Here is a 23100-nt window from a genome sequence, read left to right on the forward strand (position 1 = left end):
CCTATGCTTTTAAAGCCTGCAGTTGGCTCTTCCTCCACATGGTTCAAGTTTCCATTCCTTGTTTGCTCAGCTTTCCTGTGAGTTGGAACACAAAGAACAGACACCGGTTGATTTCTACTTGGACAATGGTCCAGGCACAGGTGCTATAGTCCTGGTTTTCCAGGTAATCACGTATCCTTTGGAAATATATTTTAACCTGTAATCTAAGGTTCTCACTGCCCAAGGTGTCTCTTTTCTGCTCTGCTTGCAGTCTCATGAGCGCTTCTAGGTATTTCAGCTGTTGATGAAGTTCAATGAGGAACTTCTCCATGTGGGTTTCCTCCCAACCATTCAGAGAAATAATTGCCCTGAAGAGGTTGAAGATCTGCTGAAGCATCTCATGAAGAATGGCCAGTGCTTGTCCTTTCTGGTACTGGTGAGGATTCATAGACTTCTGGGGAAGCAGGAAGTTTTTCCTGTGTGGTAGACACTGCTGAATGGAAGAGGTCTGCAATTTATTCAAGAGTTTTAAACTCTCTCTGTTCACTCTCTTTTGTTGGAAAAGAACCAGTTTCAGCTCTCGGGAGCAGACAGAGGAAGAAGCCAACAGCACCAACACAATTTCAAAGAAAGGTTTGTTAATCATGGTGAAGGTCAAATACTCCACTCATCTCTGTACAGACTTGATAAGGCTCCAACTCTAGTGACTATATGTCTTTCGTGCATCTCAGATTATTCTGGAAGGGGATCTCTTTTGCAGTTTTGTTTCTAATGCTGTCATTTCTCAAAGTTTACATGTTAGGCTTTCTGGTTCCCTATTCGTACTGTTCATGGGACATTTCCTCCACTTTCCCCATTGTGTTGGCTGTTTGAGGAAGTAATCAAAAGAATTTGTTTTCTTTGTATGTGTTCCTTGAGGCAATTACAGACCAGTCATCCAAAATGATCTTCTATTACTCTCATTATTTATTACACACAAAGTTTCACTCAACACAATATGCTTTCTAAATATTTAGTCATTTGGTCAAGCTTATTAAAGTTCTTTTATTGAGAGTAAATGTTTCTTCTTAAAGTAGTAGTCTTTCATGGAGTTATATGTATCAGAGGCTTAGCAGCACCTGTAAGGCACTCAGGGGCAAAAATTAAATACCAAAAATTTAACTGAGTAAAATTAAAGGCTGAGTAAATTAAAGTTAAAATTAACTGGCTCCACCAAGCTGTAAAAAAGGAAAGGTTTTTAAAGGTAGAAAGGGGGCAGAAAAAAGAAAATTATTAGCAAAAAATGTATTGTCTCAGGCAAGGTTGCCTTCCTAAGGGGAATGGAGGGGCCTATACGGAAGATTACCTCACTAGCGCTAACCAGGTAATTCTAGGTTGACTGGTTAAAGGTTACATTCCTGGGCTGTGGAAACGGCAGTTAAGTTAAATATTAAGTCTTGGTTTACTGACATGGCGTTTAGCACAAGTAACTCCATTTTGGGTCTGCTGTCTCCTTTTTAACACTACTAAATTTGAAACCTCAAGTAGAACTGTAAATTTGCACAAATCCTTGAGCAAATTAATCTTAAGATATGTATCAGCAATCTTAAATTGTTTTGCGTCTTATCCAAGCAGTTTAACATCTAAGATTCTAGCCTATGGAAGTAATATAAAAGGGAAAATATTAGCAAAAGAAGGTCATTAAAAAATTATTGCAATTGCAGAATATTAGAGACAGCCTATAGGTCCAACAATAGGGGGATGGTTAAATAAATGTTGGTAAATCCACATAATGAAATGCTATGTAACCATTATAAATGATAAAAATTATACGTGAAAAGAGTTTGGGAGCAGTTGGTTAGTCTATATTCCCTAGGGTACCAATAACTATGGTAAATCAATGTGACTAGTTTACATCAGTAATGCTTCTTGAATTACAAATTCCCAGTTCCATATCTAAGTCCTCCAGAATAAACCCCCAATCAACCTTTCCAATCTTAGATAAGATTGCTCCAAATGTAGTATGAGGGAACCTGAATTCCAAATAAAGTTAATGATGTGCTATTCCCTTAATATAGCTAGACTTGTGTGTGTGTGTATTAATGATATTTTCTCTCTCTGAAACATCACTTGTTGCCTCCTTCACTCCCAGTACCTGTCTGTCCAAGGACTAAGGACTACTTCTCCTTTAGGGTCTAGATCTCTCCCCAAGGAGCTTTAATCTCTTCTCTGGATCCTCACAGCACTTTGCACCTTTTAAGACACTTTTCTTGGTCTACCTTATATATGGTTATTTATTTACCTGTCTTACAACCTTCCAACATTAAAACCTCTTAATAGAGTGGAATAAACATTCATCTTTTTTACTGTCTATACAACTATAATAGGAGCTTAACAAACCTGTGTTGACTTGGAGTGACAATGTGCTCTACCACAAAGTAATACAAGATGTTACATCTTATATTTGACCATTTCTCTGCAGGCAGTTGGGTGAGATCACAAGTGTTGAAAAGAGACTGTAAACATGTGTGGTCTCATTATCTACCAGCTCAGCTATATGCTGGTGTCACTTAGTCAGTCTGGTATTAATAAACTGAAATAAACGGAGTCAACATGCTCCATGGAGGAATCTTTCCCCGTACAAAAGTTCAATCACATCGATCAAAAGGTTTCTAACATTTTGGGTGCTGTGGAATTTGAACTTTCAGATCCAGGTCCATGAGAGTCAAATTACAGAAATCTCTTATCTGAGCTAACAAGGTAAATAGGCTTTAAACTGATGTCAGGGAGTGGGAGTTGGAAAGAAAAGAAAACTTCACACCAAACTGGACAGAGTATTAACTCTGTTCAAAGGTAGGTAATGTCATGTTAAACCTTGGGCCCATGACAACAAACTTAGCATCTAAGCTAGGCACAGCTTGTACTGGATATTGTTCTGTAAAGCATGTCCTCTTTGAAAAGTTTTTAAACTTTTCACAGGATCAAAAATTACCTAGTAATTCCACTAGACTTACTGGTTATTTGACATCTGTACATAGTGTTCCTCTGCTTGGGACCATGGTGTCCATCAGGATGACAAATACTTCTTTCATGTTTTCACATCTCCTAGGGCAACCAGTAACTTTATAAAGTGATTCAGTGAACTAAGGGCTCTGTTCTTTCCCACTGGCTGCTAGAGAAGCCAATTGCTTAAGGGAAGGCTAGGGAAAAAGAAGGAAATCTGTTATATATTATCATCTGAATTACGGAATTTGGATTTTGAAGTCACAAAGACCTGGAATGGAATATTCTCTCTACCATCTGCTGGCTGTGTGACTTTGTGCAAGTTACTTAATTCCTTTCTGACTCAGTTTTTTCATCTCTAATTTATAAAACATTTTTGAGGATTAGCAGATAATAAGATTATAAATAAAAATCTAGTATGGTGTCTAAACTATGATAAATAACTAATGCATATTAGTTTACTTCTACTTAACAAATGACTTCATCAGCCACATTCTTCCTGGGGATTCACAGATAGTTATGGTAAAATATTTTTACAGATAGAACAGAAGATAGGAATTAAAAATTCAACATTTTAATCTTCTTGTGGCTCTTTTGAGGATAAGCTGAGTTGCTCTGGGTTTCTGGAAGGGTCTGATCTCATTATATCTGAATAATTTTTATTGTGGCAGCAACTCCACTAGTGTTTTTGAAATTTCTTCTTCTCCCTCTTCTCCTCTTTCTCCTCCTTCTTCTCCTCTTCTTTCTCTGACCCTTCTTTCTCTATCTGTGTCTCTGTTTCTCTCTCTCTCTCAACAAAGACCTATGATTATTTATAATATACAAAAGGAATAATACCTGTTTTGATAACATTCTGATTACTCTATCTAGACAACAGATTTTTGACCTGATCGCAACATAAATCTATAAATCTTTAATGCAGAGCTTCAGGAAAACACTGTAAGGATAAATGAGAATAATCTCTAATCTGCAATCAAGACTTTCACATCATTTTCATCCAATTGACTATAATAATGTAAAATTGTGTTGATTTCCAAATGCTGGAGGATTTTCCAGATATCATTCCGTTATTGATTTCTAATTTGAATCTGTTGTAGTCAAAGAAATTTAAATTTATTGAGACGTATTTTATAGCTCAGAATATGTTCTATATTGGTGACTTGTACCATGTAAACTCAAAAGAATTATTTTCTGCTTTTGTTGGCTGAACTGCTCTATAAATGGTAATTAGGTCAACTTGGTTGATAGTGTTGTTGAAGTTTTCTATGCTCTTTCTATCATTTGTTCTATCAACTATCAAGAGAGATGCCTTGAAATCTCCAACTATAATTTTGGATTTGTCTATCTCCTTTTCAGTTCTATCAGTTTTTACTTCATATATTGTTAAACTCTGCTCTTAGGTACATCACATCACTGTCCACTTGATGAATTGACTCTTTTATATTGAAATGTCCCTCTTTGTCCCTGGTAATATTCCTTATTCTGAAATCAACTTTGTCTCATATTATATACTCATGCTTTCTTTTGACTAGTGTTTGCAAGGTGTATCCTGTTGTATCTTTTTACTTTTAACCTATACATGTTTTTTTCATATTGAAAGTGAGTTTCTTACATATGGCATATAGTTGGACCTTGCTTTTTATCCAATCTAACAATCTCTGCTTTTTATTAGAGTGTTTGGGCCATTTCCATTTAATGTGATTATCAATATGTCTGGGTTTACATCTACCATTTCACTATTTGTTTTCTAATTGCCGCATGTTCTTTTTCCTTTTTTCCTTCTTTTAGATTTATTTTTAAAAAGTAATTCCACTTTATCTCTACCATGAGTTTATTAGCTACACCATTTTGTTTTATTTTTATAATAGCTTCTCTAGGGTTTAAAGTATGTATTTTTATTTAGCATATTACAGTTTACTTTCAAATAATATTATATAACACAAAGTATACTGTAAGGATATTACAACATATTTCTATCTTCTCCCTTTCATCCTTATACTATTGTTGTCAGACATTTTCACATATTTTAAACCTCTAATGCATTGATATTATATTTGTCTTTTAAATAGTCAATTATATTGTAAAGAGATTTTGGAAATCTGTCTTCTATATTTATTCACATAGTTACCATTTAACCAACCATATCTACCATCATCATATATTTACCCACATAGCTACTGGTGGTCTTCATTCCTTTTTGGTAGATCTAAATTTCTATCTGGTGTTATTTTCCTTCTTCTTGAATAACTTCCTTTAATATTTCTTGTATCTCAGTTCTGCTGGCAATAAATTCTCTTGGTTTTTGTCTGAAAAAGTATTTTTTTCTTCATTTTTGAAATATTTTCTTACCGGGTATAGAATTTTAAGTTGACATATTTTTTCTTTCAGTACTGTAATGGTGTTGCTCCACTGTCTTTTGGCTTACATGATTTCTGAAGAGAAGTCTGCTGTCATTCTTAATTTTATTCCCTTGTGCATAATGTGTCTCCTTTTTCTCTGACAGGTTTTAAGATTTTCTCTCTATCATCATTTTTCAGCAATTTGATTATGATACATCTTGGTGTGATTTTCTTCCTGTATCTTCTACTAGGATTTTCTTGAATCTATGTTTCTATAATTTTCATCAGAATCAGAAAAGTTTCAGACATTATTTTTTCCAACATTTTTCATCTTTTTCTGGGACTCTATTGTAATGTCAGACCATTCAATATTTTCACACAGGCCACTGATGTTTTGTTCATTTATTTTAGTCTTTTTCTCTTTTATTTTTGATAGTTCTATGGCTATATCTTGAAGTTGATTGATACTTTCTTCCCTAATATCTTATCTAATGTTAATCCCACCCAATATATTTATCATTCTAGGTATTACATTTTTCATCTCTAGATGTTCAATTTGTTCCTTTTTGACATCTTTCATTTCTTCCTTATGTTCATCTTTTCTTCTACCTTCTTGAGCTTATGGAATATTTTTATAATAGGCCTTTTAACCTCCTTGTCTGCTAATTCTGTGTCATTTCTGGGTCTGGTTTCTTGATTATTTTTTCTACTGATTATGGGTCCTATTTTCTTGCTTCTTTGCATGCCTGGTAGCTTTTGATTGGATTCTGAACATTCTAAGTTTTACTTTACTGGGTACTGAATTTGCTAAGTCCTATATATATGGTGGGGCTTTGTTTAAAACATAGTTAATTCACTTGGAATCTGTTTGATTTCTTGGGGCCTTGCTTTTTAAGCTTTGCTAGAGTGGATGGATCAGACTTTATAGTCTAGGGCAATGTTATTCCACTACCAAGGGAATACCCTTGTAAGGACTCTCTTCAATGTTCCCTGTATTAGCAAGTCTTTGCAATTTGGTCAGTAGAAAATGAAATATTCCCAGTCCTGTGTCAGCCCTGGGGATAGCTGGCCTGTTCCTTTCTGGGTCTTTTTCCCCAGTGTTGGTTAATTCACACATCACAAATTAGCTACAGACTCCAGCAGTCCCTTCTACAGATCTCTGTATCTTTATATCTCAGTATTTGTCTCTATCTCTTTTCTCTCTAATATTTTGCCCTGCAATATCTTACTACCTCTCTGAACTCCAAACTTTGACTATCAACTCAGTGAGATCACTGATCTGTTTGGGTTTCCTCCTCCTCCTTGTGCTCCTAGAAACTTTCTCCACACAGTAAGCAGGAGCAATAATAGGGCTAACTATATTTATTTTTCTTTTCTCAAGGATCGTTATCCTATGCTTCCTGTTACCCAATGTCTGAAAGCTATTGTTTCATATGTTTTCTTTCATTTTTTAGTTTTTTAAAGCGGGAGGGTGAATCTAGTCTCTCATCACGTCTGGAAGTGGAAGTTCTCTCAACATTAATGATCTAAATCGGAAGTTAGCAAACTACAACCCATGAGCCAAATCCAGTTCACCACCCGTTTTCAAAAATAAAGTTTTATTGGAACACAACTGTGCCCATTCAATTATATATTGCATATGACACTTTCATGCTATAATTGGCGAGTTTAGTTGTGACAAAAATGGGCTTTGTCAGTGACTTCTAAGTTTATTAGCTGAAAGTATATTTCTATTTCTTCACTTTTCCCACAAATTATTTATTTACTATTACTGTTAATCTAAAAAATTTAATGCTGTAATTAGAATCCTGATTACCTCTGTGTGCTAAAAATATGCCAAAATAGTTTGTTAGTACGGAAGGCATTTAAAACTCAACCAAAGGATGGCAGTATAAGATCAATTACTTATAGCCTGGAATCAGCTTGCACTGTTGGCAAAAGAAATCAAAACGTTCATGGCATCTAGTAGTCTAATAATGTGTAGTCAACAACACGTTATTGTTTTGACCAACTGAATTGTTCCCGTAATGCATAAGCTTACTAATCACTCTAACTCATACTAAGATACTTACTGGTTAGTGTTAAATATTTCCCTTTTTTTGCCTTGATTACTCTAATGGACATTTACTGCTTTCTGGATAGCCACTGTCATCACTGCTCTCTTCTCTGGGGGTTATGGGTAAACATATCCTGACTTCTCTGCCTACTCTTGGGTCTTGTGCTTCTGGCCAGACTCCTCAGTGTGATACATCCAGCCCTAGTCCAAACTACTCAGTGCCTCACTTTGACCTGGCCTCAGTGATTATTTCAGGCATGGTCATTTGTCCCAATGATTTCAACAAACCTCTATCCCCATTTTCTGAGCATAAACTTGCAAATTAAATTAACCATACTAATTTATCTATCACAGAATGCTGGAGTTGGAAGTGATCTTAAATAGTATGTAATCTCTGCTTCCCTTTCCCTTCCTGAAAAACTAGTTCTAAAGCCAAAAGATGGGTAGAAAAAGGTAAGCATTGTGCTGGAAGGGGCAGGGACTCGTGGTGGTCCAGATCCCATGGTAGGATGCCAGAGTTCAAAGAGGATGGGTCAAGCACCCACATGAAGAGATAACCTGGCATGAGACGTTGGAGCCTGAGAAGAATGAGTAGAGTATCTGCAGTGGGTGGGATGGGCAGCTGCTGTGAAGAGTCACAGCCTGAGTTGGGTGAGGAGAGCAAAGTTTCTTATGGACAAAGTTTCAAAGTAAAATTTTATTATTCATTTGTAAAAGTTGTATATATTTAAGGTATACTATGTGATGTTTTGATATACATGTGCATCATGAAATGATTACTATAGTCAAGCTAATTAATATATCTATTACCTCACATAATTACCTAAATAACTTAATTAGTTTTAAAGAGTGAAAGAGTAACTTTACAGTGGAAAAGCCCAGCAGCCATAACCTCATTCAAGGGATCAAAGTGAACCTCAAATGGGACAAACTGAAATCATGGATGACCAAGTAAGACGCAACTCAAAAAACACAGCCATCTCTTTTGTGCTCTTACTGCCAAGTGTAAATAACTTTAATCATGAAGCACCATTACTTAAACCCAACTGAGGAACATTCTACAAAGCAACTGCCCTGAATATTTCAAGGTTGTGAAAGTCAACAAAAGACCAAAGAACTGTTTCAGAATAAAAGAGACTAAAGGGACTTCCAGTTTCCAGTTCTGTACGTAAGGAGCATGGAAGTAGTCACTCTATCTTAACAAGTAAAAAGCTGAACAGACCAAGAAATCAATAACCCTTTTAGGATCCATAAAAGAGGGGAAGACACAGGGCAAACTTCTGTCCCACAATTCAGAGAGAGAGAGGAGAATACAGGGAGTAAGAGTTTACTGGAGCAGAGACTCAGAAGAGGAAACCACTGTGGGAACCAGTGCTGGGTGGGAAAACCTGAACTGTAATTGGTGAGTTGCTGGATGCTCGGTGAGACTAAAGGATATGCCAACTCAATACATAGCGTGATTCTGAACACTGTCCATTCGCAATTAACGATATTATTGGTACAACTGGACAAATCTAAATATGAAGGCTGAGTATTATATGGTACTAATGTAACAATGTTGATTTCTCAGTTTTGATGATGGTATTGTGGTTATATGGGAGAAATGTTCTTGTTTGTAGGAAATACACATTAAAGTATTTGAGAGTATTAGAGCATCAGATTGGCAACTTACTCTGAAATAATTCCAAAACTAAGGTTCTCTCCTCTGTATTGGCAACTTTTGAGATTATTTCAAAAGGAAAAAAAAGTTTGTGTTGTGTGTGTGTGTGTTTTTAAGTGAAATAACCCATTTTTGAGATGTGGTAACTGAGGCCTCATAGGGCAGAGTATCTTTCTTTTTACATACTATCGTCACCTATACTGTTCTTTCTTCCCCTCTTCATAGTTTAATTTAGGCCAAGAATGGCAAAAATGCAGGGAAAAAAAGGCCACCACTCCCCATTATGAATTTAGCATAATGCTTAGCATGATGCTTAAGCCCATGGAATCTAAAGTGTGATATATTAGATTTAAATCCCAACTCTATCATTTGTTTGCTGGTTGGTCTTGGGCAAGTTTTAACATTTCTGTGTCTCAGTTACATTAATGTAAAGTCATGGTATCCCATGGAGCTGTTGTGAGATCTAATTGAGATAATCCAATTAATGTGCTTATCACATGGTGTGTGCTCAATTAATAGTAGTATGTTATCTGTATTAGGCACAACCATATTAATATCAATAGATTACAGCACTCTTTACACTGATCCCTAGGTAACTGCTCTCAACATAGCTCTCCAAGCAGACCCCTATTAATCAATCACAGCTGGAAATAAGATGAAGCCTATCTTCCATCAATGGTTTTTCAGTAAATGTTGATTAATCCAAAGAAAGAAGGACCGAGTGGGTGCATGCTCTAGAAGCACTTACATAACATTTACTGGTCCTCACAATACTAATTCATTCAACACATTTTTATTGATTGCTTATTATCTTCCCATTACTGCTTTAGACCTGTTCAGTGAGCCAGAGATAAAGATCACTGGAATGTGGTTTAATTGGATTAGGAAGGGTGAGAAGGGAGAAACAGTGGAATATAATCAAATTATGTAGCACAATATAAAATAGAAGTAGATCAGAATAAGATCAGTTGGGAGCATCTTTTCTTTCCATTTATTCACCTCTTTGTTATACAACTTCTGTATACAGAATGAGAAGAGCAAGCAGCCTAAAGATCAACGCTGAGGATCACCAGTACTTAAGGAATGAGTAGAAGAGGACACCACAAGGGAAATAAAGAGCGCCTAGATCAGTAGAAGGAAAACGATTTTTCAGGAAAAAAGGATAGTCTAACAGTGTCCAGTGCTGCTGACTGGATAAGCAAAATAAAGTACTTGAAAGTATATGTTGGAATTAATGCCATGGAAGTAATTAGTGACTTTGATAAACAGAATTTTCAATAGGGTAGTCTGGGTAGAAGCCAGATTTCAACGCTTTTAAGAAGAAATGGAAAAACAATGTAGGCAATTCCAACAGAAATTTGATCACTCCAGGGAGGAGAAAAATAGAGTGGAAGCAGGAGTAGGATGTTCAATCTTGAAAGGTTCTGTTAGTTTATAAATTTTGATTTGTTTTTAAGGTGAGAAAGACTACCTGTTGGCTGCAAGAAGCCAGTAGAGAGAGAGAGAGAGAGAGAGAGAGAGAGAGAGAGGAAGAGATGGAACTCATGGCAGACTTGGTCTTTAGCAGGAAGGAAAGAGGAAAGAATAGGCATTGATGCAGGTTGGTGTGCAGGTGTGGATGAGGAAGTTGAGAGTTTCATTCTGATGGTTTCTATTTATTTTCTTGGTGAAGTAGGAGGTTAGATCACTTGAAGGGCCATCTTTGAGATCAGCATTTGCCTTGGCACATGCTGTTTCTTGTGCCCTCAAAGCCCTTCTTGTCTCCAACCCCTCTTCACCTACTGACATGCCTCTCTGCATCCTCTTATAGCCCCATTCATTGTTTTCATCATAGTCTATAAGATTTGTGACTATTTTATTAATTTCTCTCTCTCCTAAGAAGACAGTAGCCAAGTCTTTGTTTTGCTGACATTGAAATCACATAGCCTAGCACATTATATTCCTAGCTTGGAATATAGTAGGAATTCGATAAAAATTGGATGAATAAGTGTTTTTAATTCAATAGAAGAAGGAGAAGTGTCCTAGGTTTGAAGAGAAGGGACAAGATTTAGGGCTGTGATAGCAAAGAATGTGAGGAAGAGATGGCTGATCGGGTAGGAGAGTAATATTGACCTGGTGTGATAATAAATTTTGTGTGTCAACCTCGCTAGGCCACAGTATTCAGATATTTGGTCAAACATTATCCTGGATGTTTCTATGAGGGTGTTTCTGGATGAGATTTACATTTAAATCAATGGACTCTGAGTAAAGCAGATTGTCCTCCATACTGTGGATGGGCCTTATCCAATCAGTTGGAGGTCTGAATAAAACAAAAGATTGACCCCCCCTCCAAGCAAGAAGGAATTCCACAGTGACTCAATATGTAACATCAGCTTGTCCCCAGGTCTCATGACTGCCAGCCCACCCTGCAGATTTTGGATCTGCCAGCCTCCTTATGTCTCTGTGTACATACACACATCCTATTAGTTGACTATTACACCTTGTTAGGTACATTGGTGAACCTAAGTTAATAATGGCATCAATTTACCTTGCTTTGAGCAGAAGCAGAGAAGGTCCACAGTCCACCCAGGGTTGGCACTTTGCCAGGTGGTATTCAATTGAATGACAATGAAATAATTCCAAGATATTAGTAAGAGAGTAGTAGAAGTATTGGACCCTGGAATTGATAACAGGTGAGTCTGGATTATACCTAAATGATCAAGTTCTGGAGCAGTACAGTCCTCCTAAACCCCTCTGATCATATTTTCCTCTATTTTCTCTAGTTTGAATACCTGGTTAGATAACAATGTTACTTGTGTATCCATTCATATGGAAATATCCAAATAATAGCCATTGCTTACTGAATATATACTATCTATGAGACACTTCTCAAAAAGCTTTACCTCCTTCCTTTCTCTCCCTCTCAGCAGGATTCTTGGTAAAATAGTGTAAAGTAACAGAGACTCTCTTAGCATTATATAACACATCAAAATTATGAGAAGTGGTCCACATAACAAGAGAAAAATTTGTCCTATATATGTTCTGACAAATTAAAAGACCTAAGCTTTTCTAAGGTGAACAGTAAAAGGTACCCAAAGCTCTTCAAAGATGAAAGTTTTAAAAAGGCAAGTATGAGGCACGATCTTGAGGACATTTCATCATGTGGCTAGGAGTGAGCCAGGAAATTAGGCAGGGTAGGGAAGAGAGGTTTAGACAAAGGGAAGATGAAGGGGGCCAATGAAAGAGATGGGACCCTGGACAACCATCCAAGATGGTTGCTACGGACTGAAAAGTCTTTCAATGGGAAAGGTTAAGAAATGGTTTGTATTTTCTCTGAATGCCAAGTGTGTTCACTGTTGATTAATGGTAAGATTACTTCCTTTCTGGTAGTAGACAACACCTCCACAACTGTCCAAAATCATTTACTTAACTAACACTTATACCTCTTACTTTGTGCGAGGCATTGTTCTAGGCAAACTACAAATATAATATTAATTCATTTAATCCACACAATTACTCTATGAAGTATTATTATTATCCCCACTGTATAAACAAGGAAGCTTAGATGGAGACATATTAAATACAAATGTTGTACATCATTAAGAGAATACATTAATATTATTTCTAATCTTTTTTTAGGAGTTTGGGATTAATACATACACACTACTATATATAAAATAGGTAAACAACAAGGACCTAATGTATAGCACAGGGAACTCTATACTCAATATCCTGTAATAACATATAATGGAAAATATCTGAAAAAGAATATATATATATTTTTAAAAAGATAAAATTCTAATGTTTATAATATGCTTGAGAGGTAGGTCTTATTATCTCCACTTTAAAAATGAAAAGAAAAAACACCTTTGATTTAGAGAATTAAATAACATTTCCAACCACATGGACTTATACTTCCGGTTATAAGGGAGTAACAGGGTCAAGAATTACCCTCTCACTGTAAACAACTAGAAAACAAGACAAAATACAGGCAACAACGATTTTTAGTCACTGGATAATAGGCAGTGGAAGACTGTGATCCCTGAGAGATGGGAAACAAATGAGGCTTTCTGCTTGGAGGCAATTTCTAGACTAGACTAGGCTGCAGGGAGGAGAAACCTCCCTGGACAATCTGAGTTAAAGAAAGAGAGATCAGAGTTTGTAGAGCCCAACACAGCTAGAATTTGCAGGGCAGAGTACCCAAAAGGGTGGAACTATCTAGAATTTCAGAGGTGTACTCTTGAGTCTTTGGTGGATCCTAATGTGTGTACATGTTAGGTGAAATCGTACAAGGCACAACAAGTATAATCTTCAGAAGAAGAAAATAAGTATCATGGACTTTTAGGCTAAAGAGCACAGAGCTGATGAACACTGAATTCCATGAACACTGAATTCACTGACTCATTTGTAAATTTGGGAAAGAAAGGCCTGATACATAAAAATATATATCAATCATTCAGGTTCCCATCAGGCACATGGGAGAATACATAGGGCATTCCATAAAGAGCCCTTAAAGAGCCACTCTTAAATGTGGAACTAAATTAGTCCTAAAGTAAAGACTGCTCTAGACCTGTCAAAAGTGCTTAAGAACAAGACTGGAAAAAACCAAACTAATCCACAGTCAGTATGACTGCCTGGCAGAGCAAAATCCAAAACTCTTAAAAGAAATACATCAAAATCCAGCACAATGGAACATAAAATCACAATATCTGGCATTCAATTAAAAACTACTGCACATATGAGGAAATAGGAAAATGTGACCCATACTTAGGAGAATAATGAGTTAATGAATCAGATGGAGAAATAATGGAACTAGCAAAGATATTAACATTATGCTCCATAAGCTTAAGGACATAGAGGAAAACAAACATAAACACAATGAGAAGAGAAACAGAAAACAAAATAAACAAGTAAACCAAAGAGAAAGCCAAGATTTGAAAAATACACTATCTGAATATGTCACTATGGGATTCACAACCAAACAACAAAGACACAACAGAGACGGTCAGGTCATAAATAGAACTCAGATTCAGTTCCACGTGACTCCAAGGTATTATGATTTTCTCATGGTGCTTCTCATTTTATAGTGCTCTATAAAAAGCCACAGATAACAACAAAGGCAGAAATACCATTCATGCAGAGGGGCTGTGATTAGAGGGACAAATGTAAACATGGCATAATGAAGAAAAGAATTTTAGAAACAAGACAGACATAGGCTCAAATTCTAGCTCTGTTATTGAGCTAGGTGAACTCCTACAAATCCATGAACACTGAATTCATTGACTCATTTGTAAATTTGGGAAAGAAAGGCCCGATACATAGCAATATATAGCAACAATTAAGATAAAGTGAGAGGATACTTATCACTCCACTTGGCACATAGGCATATAACTTTTTCAATAGCTGGTAGGGGAGAACGCTGAAATTCTTACCTGGGCTCAAGAAACTAAATATCTATGACTAGAAGGCCTGCATCAGGCTCAGGAAAAGCTATAGGATGTGTGTGCATGTGTGTGTATATCTGTGTGTGTGGAAGTGGGTGGTCCTGGATGCCAAGAAGAATTCTGCACCAGGCTTCTAGCCACTTTTAAAGCTAGTGGGCCAGATGATGTAAGTGAACATATTTCTCCCAGAATAGCATACAAAGCCTTAATGGATATTACTCTTTTGACCTAAAAAAAATTTACAGGAATTCTAGATGGAAATCATCATTGAAAAGGATCTGCCAAAATATATATTTTAGGAAATGTGCCAGTCAACTTCACATTGTAATGAATGTTCTCATTTTCCCTTGGAACAAAATGATGTATTTCAAAGAGTCTGTTTTACCCTGAGATAGTACTAGCTCTGGAACCCAGCATACTAGATGTACAGTACTTGGAGAGTTAGTTAACCTTAGTAAGTCTCCATTTTTGTAAAACTGGCATACTAATAATAACCTTGTAGTTATAACGGTTAAATAAGGTAACAAATAAATTGCCTAGTATTAGTAATTTAATATTTATTTGTTTCTTGCCCTTCGGGAGTCCTTTTTTCCCTTCAATTCCTATTTATTTTATCTGATATTGTGAAATCCTCCTAAGATGGAAATTGAACTAAGATTCCATACCACTGGCCTCTGATGTCAACTCTCTCAGTTTAGGCTTATCACTTCTTCGTTTCCTGAATCAACATTTGAGGGATTAAAAGAGACAAACACAAGAGAAGTCATTGTAACCTCACAGAGCTTTGTCACATTTGGGATTCATTAATCTCTGAGTTTTGAGAAGAACTTGGTTGGCTTCACTCCTTGATAGAGCAAACAGAAAAATAAAACCAGGAGACTATAAAATATTAAAGACCTGGAAACTTTGCCCTTTGCCTTCTTAACCTAGCCTATACTTTTCAAGGCTCTAAGCAACTATCAAGAGACAGAGTTGTCTAAAATCAATACTGCTACCTTGTATAACCACCAGAAAGCAGATATGAAGACCGGTGCCTGACCTGGCCCAGAGATTAATGAGTTTGCTGAAAAACGCAGTCTGACTACCTAGTCACACATTTCTCCTGGCATAGGACTGGAAGGATGACTAGTGCAGAGGCTGTGGCCTAAAGTGGTTCCAGGAAATTCTCAGATTGGTGAGAGTATTATCAAAAGACCAGTGAGCTGGGAGGGTATCCAAGTGATCTACAGGCTGCCATGCCAAGAACCCAAGTTCACTTGAATTCCAGGTAAAAATATTCTTTGTGGGCTAAGATGTGTTGTCTCAAACAATGTGCTCTTCTAAATAAATAAACTAAAAATGAAGACAAAATACTGCTGCTTAAAAATCTTATTAAAGATGTAGTAGTAGATTTGCAAAGTTCTTTATGAAGGCTGAAAATCTATGCCTGGAACATGGAGGGAGAAGCACTGAACAGATTTACTTAAATTCAATTTCAATTTTTCTGCGCTTAATTAAATAGATATTAACATTGGGTCAATTTATCTTCACGATTAACTTCCTGAAGGCACCTAAGTTTGACCCCATCTATCAGTGTCGAACTTCACTCCGACTAACCTAGGAAGTCAGGAAGCCTAATCTGTGCTGCCTTGGGTCATGTGTGAACGCAAGATGAGGAAGGTCATTCTAAAGATGTAAAACGGGTAGACTGCTGCCCAGAGTGGGCCCTCTGGAAATTCAAGAGAAGATGGCTTAGAAATGGTGACACACACCCAACAGCAGGTAGCAACTGGGGCATAGGTGGAGCAAGCTGGAACAATGACAGTGTCTTTGATAAGCATCCTGTGTGGTGACAGTTCTCCTCTTTGGGGCAGAAATAAAGGTTTTGTAAAAAGTCCTTAGACGCAGAAACAAATGTCCTCTTTGTCACTGTGACTGGGTAGCAAATACAGTCAGGTCATATAATGAAACCATTCACTAGCTTTGGGAATATAAACGGAGCCTCTTCCTACTCATCTCACTCATCCTGAAGGTCAGAACAAGATTAAGATCACCCTGAAATGAACTGACTCCCCTGCTGGTGGTGTACTGATACTTTCAAGATGGTTTAGTTACATCAGTTTCTGAGGACCTCAGAACTGTTTTTCTTTACCCATCAGTATGCATAATATTTACGTACAAGGCAGAAAATAGCATTTTAAAAGAAAACATCTTATATCATAGAAGGGGGAAAATGGACACTATGAAATGTTGCCAGTCAGCTGTTATTTGGGATTGAGTGTTGAATACAAAGTATTATACTACTACAAGACTTTGAGGTTATTTGTGAGAATTTCAGAGACCAAGGAGACACATCATTTTATATTCATCACATGGACCTTTAAAAAAATGTATAATTTTGCATCATAGCTCATGGCCACATTCTTTGTACTTTCACGTTACCATCCAAGACAGTTTAAGGACAGTGTTTTATTTTAAAGGAGAGTATGAGCCTAAACATTATAGTGCTTCATTTTAGATTTTAGTAAAATTGAACTTTTCCATCCCTAATTCATGTCTATTCAATCATAATTAGCAAATCACACTAATTAGTAATCACACTAATCACACTGACGTGAAAAGAAAAAGTGCAGATATGTATGGTGGGAGACGAGTGAGGTAGGAAACCAAGGGCATTAAGGTGGGCAATAGGTACAAAGCAGTTTGTAATTTACTGAGATCAGTACAGGCACAACCACTTTTCTAAACAAGAAAAGCAGTCAATTTTCTCAAAGTCTAAAAATTTTAAATTAGACTTTATATTAGGCTGATTTATTATTTTTTAAATTATCAAGAGGTAAATAACTAAGACCACTGGTTCTCAGACAGAATGGAACAAAGATTTTGCAAGTTGAAGCTAGATGATCTACTGCTAAAATCAAATAATGGCAAGCATTTCCCAATGCATATACAGTAAGTTAATGGACAGAGCTTTCTAAATTGTAAGCATTTTCCTCATAATTTGGTCTTAAACCATTAGTGTGGGCAATGATTTACCTCGACTTCTCAAGGTGGCTTCTGATTTGTCCATAATATATAATTAAGGTTGCCATAGCAATAATTCATGGTGTTCTTTTAATAACACCATGACTCCTACATGTTCTTTCCCTTTAAAGACATCAGAAAACAATAGATTAAGACCACTGATCTATTGGCAGATAAGTAAATATAAGCTTAAATAAATAAAGAGAAAGGAGCCTGGGCATCCTTCCGTGCCTCAGACAAAAATGAGGACACTGGCTGCGGTCTGTGAAAAAGAAGGGCACTGCACATAAGGCAACATCGATATCTTTGGCAGTCTTTTCAAAGGATGAAGTTTCAGCAAGTGCTACACAGTTAATTTTGAGACTTTCCGGAAGGCAGTGTTGTCAATAATTACTCTTTATATTCCTCCTAAAGGGAACTTGATTTTTAAGTACTTGTTACTCCTTTAAAATCTAGACAGTGAGGGTTTGAAATGACCATAAACTTTATTTATTTAAACAATGAAAGCTGTCAGTCATCTTAACAAATATTTACTGAGTACCTATCAATAATAACAGTGAAATCTAGATACTCCTCATTTGATTCCTTAGAGATTGGTTTTGATTTCTACATCACTGTTTTTCTAAATTATCACTCCTCTTGGCCTTCCCGAGAGAAAGAGTAAGTTGTTAGCATTTAGATTCTCTTGTAATTTTGCCATCTTTTAAGAGGAACTGGAGAATAAACCCTCATACTAAAACACATTAACAAGGAATTACAAATATTAGCTAAAGGCAAGAGAAATACCATAGAAGACTTTGCATATCAGCACACTGCTTGATTACTATTTTAAAAAAACTCAGTCCATTAATGTTTTAAAAAATTAAAGGAATGTTTAACTCTGATTCTGGCTACAACCATAAAAGGATGTTTTCAGTACATCAAGAAATGTATAAGATGAGATTAAAGAAGAAACTGGGGCTATTTATGCTATAGGCATGTCACTTAGATACTCGGTATTATAAAACTTCAGAATTAAATCAAGGTTAAGGTTGAAAGGTTTTGGAAATTTCACAAGATATTAGACTTGATTTCTTTAATCTAGAAAGGGCTTCTTTTTTCTCATGATTTCTCTAACTCATTCACTCAGCCAATCACTGAACATTAAATTTTTAGTTAAGTGTTAAAAGAACTGGTCTAAAGTAGAACATGAAGAGACCCAGTCTCACACGTACTCCAGTGTTTATCCAAAATTCTTGAAAGCAATGATAAAGGATGGTAAAAGGGAAGGCAAACACCAGAAATTGGGAATTTATGTGGGCTATATTATGAAAAGATGAGGAAGAGGAGAGACAAGAAATCTCTAAGGTTTAGGACTTTCTGAAATATCAGCATACTTAAATCTTGCAAGTGTAAGAGAAAGTCTTATAAATGAATGGTTCAAAGGACAAAGTTCATTATGATATAGAGGAGAAACAGAAGAAAGGAAAACCAAAAATTGGGGTTATGATGTTTTATAATCAATAAAATTATTTTAGTGTTTCTGGAAGTGTGATTAGGATATACGATAGTAGGAAAATAATTCTAAACTTTTAAGCATATGTAAATATATTAATGATAATCAGTGATGGCACTTGGTGAGTATAAGCAGATACTCCTTACACCCCTTATGAAGAGAGCCCTGCCCACAATTGCTATGACCTAGGTAGCCATGTTTGTTTGTTTAGAGGTGACTGGGCCAGAGGTGGTACATGACCCAAGGACTGCCTCTGCCAGAACCCTATGACATGGTCTGGTACAAAAGGAGAGCTGAGCCCATCAGCTTCTCACTCTTGGGAATTAGAACTGGGACACATGGAGAGTCTGTTACAATTAACAGTGGGAAGTGAAGCTGAAAGGTTGTGATGCAGACAGCCCATAAAAGCAGGTGGTGGCACTCACATAAAAGCCCCTCCTAAGCCAAAGCTATGAGAAAGAGAAAAATGAGTAAGAATAGAAAAGTGTACTGAAGAAGAAAATGGAGTACTCTCAGAGGGAGCAGGGAAGCAGTGAGCAATAGATAAATAGGAAATGACGGGTGGAGAAAAGAGTATTCTGTTATAGCTGTTTTGATTCTTGACATCTTCTAGTTCCAGTCATGAATTCTTATACTGGACCCCTTCTCTTTGAGGTAACCTGATCTTTGAAATCATTAGAGTTTAACCACAGCAGTAACTTATATAATAAAGCACTATTGGAATGCCTGAGCAAGGAAACGAGCTCTCACTGAGCAAAGGGACCGCAGCAACTGCAGCGTTTTGTGTGTGTGTGTGTGTGTGTGTGTGTGTGTGTGTGTGTGTTTTATGAATAAAAGCTGATCCCTTGCAAGTACTTTGTACATTACACAACAATTGATAACCATCATGACAGAGATTCATCAAATGTATTATATGCATAAGGTTTTGCACTAGGTACCATGAAGAAGTAAGAAGACATGCACTCTCCCCTCACAAAGCACTCTTAGGAGGATCTAAGCAAACTTAAAACACCTCTTCCTTGGAATGAGATTCCTTCACCATTTCCTGTCTAAATTAGGTACCCTTGTCATGTTTCCATATGCAAAAAAGTACTTCCCTATCATAATCAAACTTGCGATGGCTTATCTCTTTCCTTAAGACTCCAAGCCATGGGACAGGACTGACTATGTATCTGGTACATGGTGTGTGCTTAATAAATACTAAATGGTGAATAAATAACTGAAAAAATCTAGGCCATGACACAGAAAGTTGGGTAGAAGACTTCTGTAATTCTCAAAAAACTGATAGAGCTTTTATATTCAGTGAAGGTAGTAATGCAGAGTCATTAAATTTAGGGGAAGTATTCATCTACAGACTCTAATCATTTTAATTTTAAAAGGTTAAAGGGTTTTCCAGAAATAGACTCACAGACATAGAAAACAAATTTGGTTACCAAAGGGGATAGTGGGGGGTGGGTGGGAGATCAATGAGGAGTTCGGGATTATCAGCTACACACCACTATATATAAAATAGATAAACAACAAGGACCTACTGTATAGCACAGGAAACTGTGTTCAATATCTTGTAATAAGCTATAATGGAAAAGAATCTGAAAAAGAATAGAGATATATGTATATGAAACTGATATATATACATATATATGTATATATACACACACATATAACTGAATCACTTTCCTGCACACCTGAAACTAACACAACATTGTAAATTAACTATACTTCAATTTAAAAAATGGTTTAAAAAAAGGTGGGTTTTCCCCTAATTTTTCAGTTTGTGGCCTTGTCACCAGTTACATTTTTACCTTTGTTTTCACCTCTTTTTCATTCTCAAGTGCTGATTCTTCTAAGGTTAGACCTTGATCTTCCCAAATAACCTCCTCTCTCCTCCCTCTCTCCCCACAATCCAGCAATGGAGTCAACCTATTTTTTATGACCAGTCTCTAAGTCCAGTATATGGGTCCCTTACACAGTTTTAGAAATCAGGAAAGATTTGCAAGTGAAAAGGCAGGTGAGAAGACATGGGCAGATACCATTATTGGTCACAGAAATTCTGAGTGCTCTTCTAGAAATTCTTTTAACAGCCAGGTAATTAATTCAGAATCAGCAAGTCAAGTCACTCATTTTTCAGCAAAGTTAACACAATTAGATAGAACATATTTCCAAAATCTGCAAACTATGAAGGTGGCCTGCTTCCCAGTAACTACATCATCTTCCTGTAATGCCATCCCGGTTTTGTTTCCTCATACATGCTTGATGATCTCCTCAGTACACATCTTTTTGGACTTCTAGATTTTTAATTCTAAATTTAGCAAATTATCTTTTCTGACATTTTCTAATTTGCAGTTCTCATGGCATTACATAGGCATTGTAAGGCAAATCTCTCAGTGCTACTTTCTGATTTGAGACTCTGAAAGCTCTCTAGGCTATTTAAGAAAGGGCATCTGCCTTTATTGCATATACGTAGACGATGTGCCTGCTCTGTCAACGGAAACTGCCACTTTTTGGCACGGAGGACCCTCTTATCTCCAAAAACAGAACACACACCTAGCCTCAAATACTTGCTCAACTGGCAAATCAACTTAAATGGACTTTCTTATCATTTACCAACTGGGCTTTGCTTTCAAAGACATAAGATATATTATCTTTACATCAGGGAAATATTAGTAGTTCCTGACAGCAACTAAGTATATGACCATATATGCAATGCACAGGCAAAGTCCATTAACACTCAAAACTAAAATTTTCTTCATTTATGAATAATACATGAACTTCTCTGTTTGGACCATGCATTGAAGAGACTTTAGGAAACATCTCACCCGATCCATAAAGCTCTCACCTGTTGCTCCCAGAGCAGGCTCTTGCTCACCCAAACTCCCGTTTCCCACTACTTGGGCAGCAATTCCACAACCTTTGTCATGTGCACTTACCATAAATGTAACATTTTATTTAATTAACTTTTAAAACATTAAAACAAATTTACTTTCAAAAGGAAACTCTAATGTGTATTTTTCTAATATACATTAAATAAACATGTAAAATATTTATATGGGAATAAAAACATCATCTAAGTTTCAGTGAAACTAAAAGTAGTACTTTGGCTTGTTTCGTCACACGTGTGGATGGAACAGGAAATCCACTGTAGTGGATGCTCTAAGCTTCTCACTTTTTTGCCTCCGCATTCCCAGATGAGCAGAACTGAAAGAAGATGGGCCTAACATACAATCTCCTGTCAGTTTAGCTGCTACAGGTATACTGACAAATAATGAGAACCCTACGAATTAAAACTTTATAGCCAGCTTTAGAATAAAATGTTTCATTTTTGTTAAAATTTCAATCATTTCAAAGGCTAACTTTTGCAGGGATAAAGGGAGAAAGGGAGGGTTGGAAAGAATTTATAAACAATATCTTAGGACTTCATATAACTTCTTACCATTTTTGAAGCAGTTTCATAATTTGAACCTCATAATAAGCCAATGAGATAGAGAAAGGTATATGATTCATAGAATTATCATTATTTTAAGGCCTATAAGCTGTTTCTAGGCTTAAAATAGGATAAGAGAAGCTGGACCTTTCTTCAAGATAAAACTAACTAAAATATCACCTTTCTTCTCTTTTGACTGGAGTTAGTTAGCAAATAAGTGACTGAGGCTAAATGAGAACAAAGTTCTGCCTTTTACCCGGGAGTCATAATTTTTAAATAATTTTAAAACTAGACAATAACAACACAAAGCAAAAAAACACTGAAAAAAGTTTAAATTACTACTGAAAATGTCCAACTATTTTCTTTTTGTAGATTACCTTCCAGTTTGCCTACATGCTTAATTTTCACAGCTGTATTTTTCTTTTTTCTTTCTAATATATCATATAGTCTCTCCTACTATTACCCCCAATTTACAGATAAGGTGACAGATTAAATGATCCGTCCAAATTCATGTACACAGTTAGAAAATGACAGGACTCGGACTAGAACCTAGGTCTTTTTGCATTTCATTCTGAAGCTCTTTCTATTACCCCATACTGTCTCAGAGAGGAAAAGATGTCCCAATTAAAAAAAAAAATCCACAAAAGTCTAAACTTAAGAAATAGATCAATTAAGATGTAATCCTTTAGTTTATAGAAAGATTTATCACTGTAGGAGTCCTATAAATGTTGAAAATTCCCCT

General features: G+C 36.3%; 1 protein-coding gene across 9 annotated transcripts in view; it reads right to left on the reverse strand.

The window, feature by feature from the left end:
• Positions 1–23100, reverse strand: part of IFNE (interferon epsilon) — an 85338-nt gene that overhangs the window by 29467 nt on the left and 32771 nt on the right. For 8 of the 9 annotated variants that reach the window (XM_082470522.1, XM_082470524.1, XM_082470523.1 and 5 more), the window contains exon 1: positions 1–23100. This exon is cut by the window's right edge and continues 25277 nt beyond it. The exons of the other annotated variant lie outside the window; for it this stretch is intronic. In XM_082470522.1, the coding sequence (XP_082326648.1) occupies positions 44–625 (582 nt within the window). In that variant the 5' untranslated portion in view covers positions 626–23100 and the 3' untranslated portion in view covers positions 1–43. 9 annotated transcript variants of the gene reach the window in all.

Source organism: Balaenoptera physalus, assembly GCF_965194825.1.
Source record: "Balaenoptera physalus genome assembly, chromosome: 7".
NCBI lineage: Eukaryota > Metazoa > Chordata > Mammalia > Artiodactyla > Balaenopteridae > Balaenoptera > Balaenoptera physalus.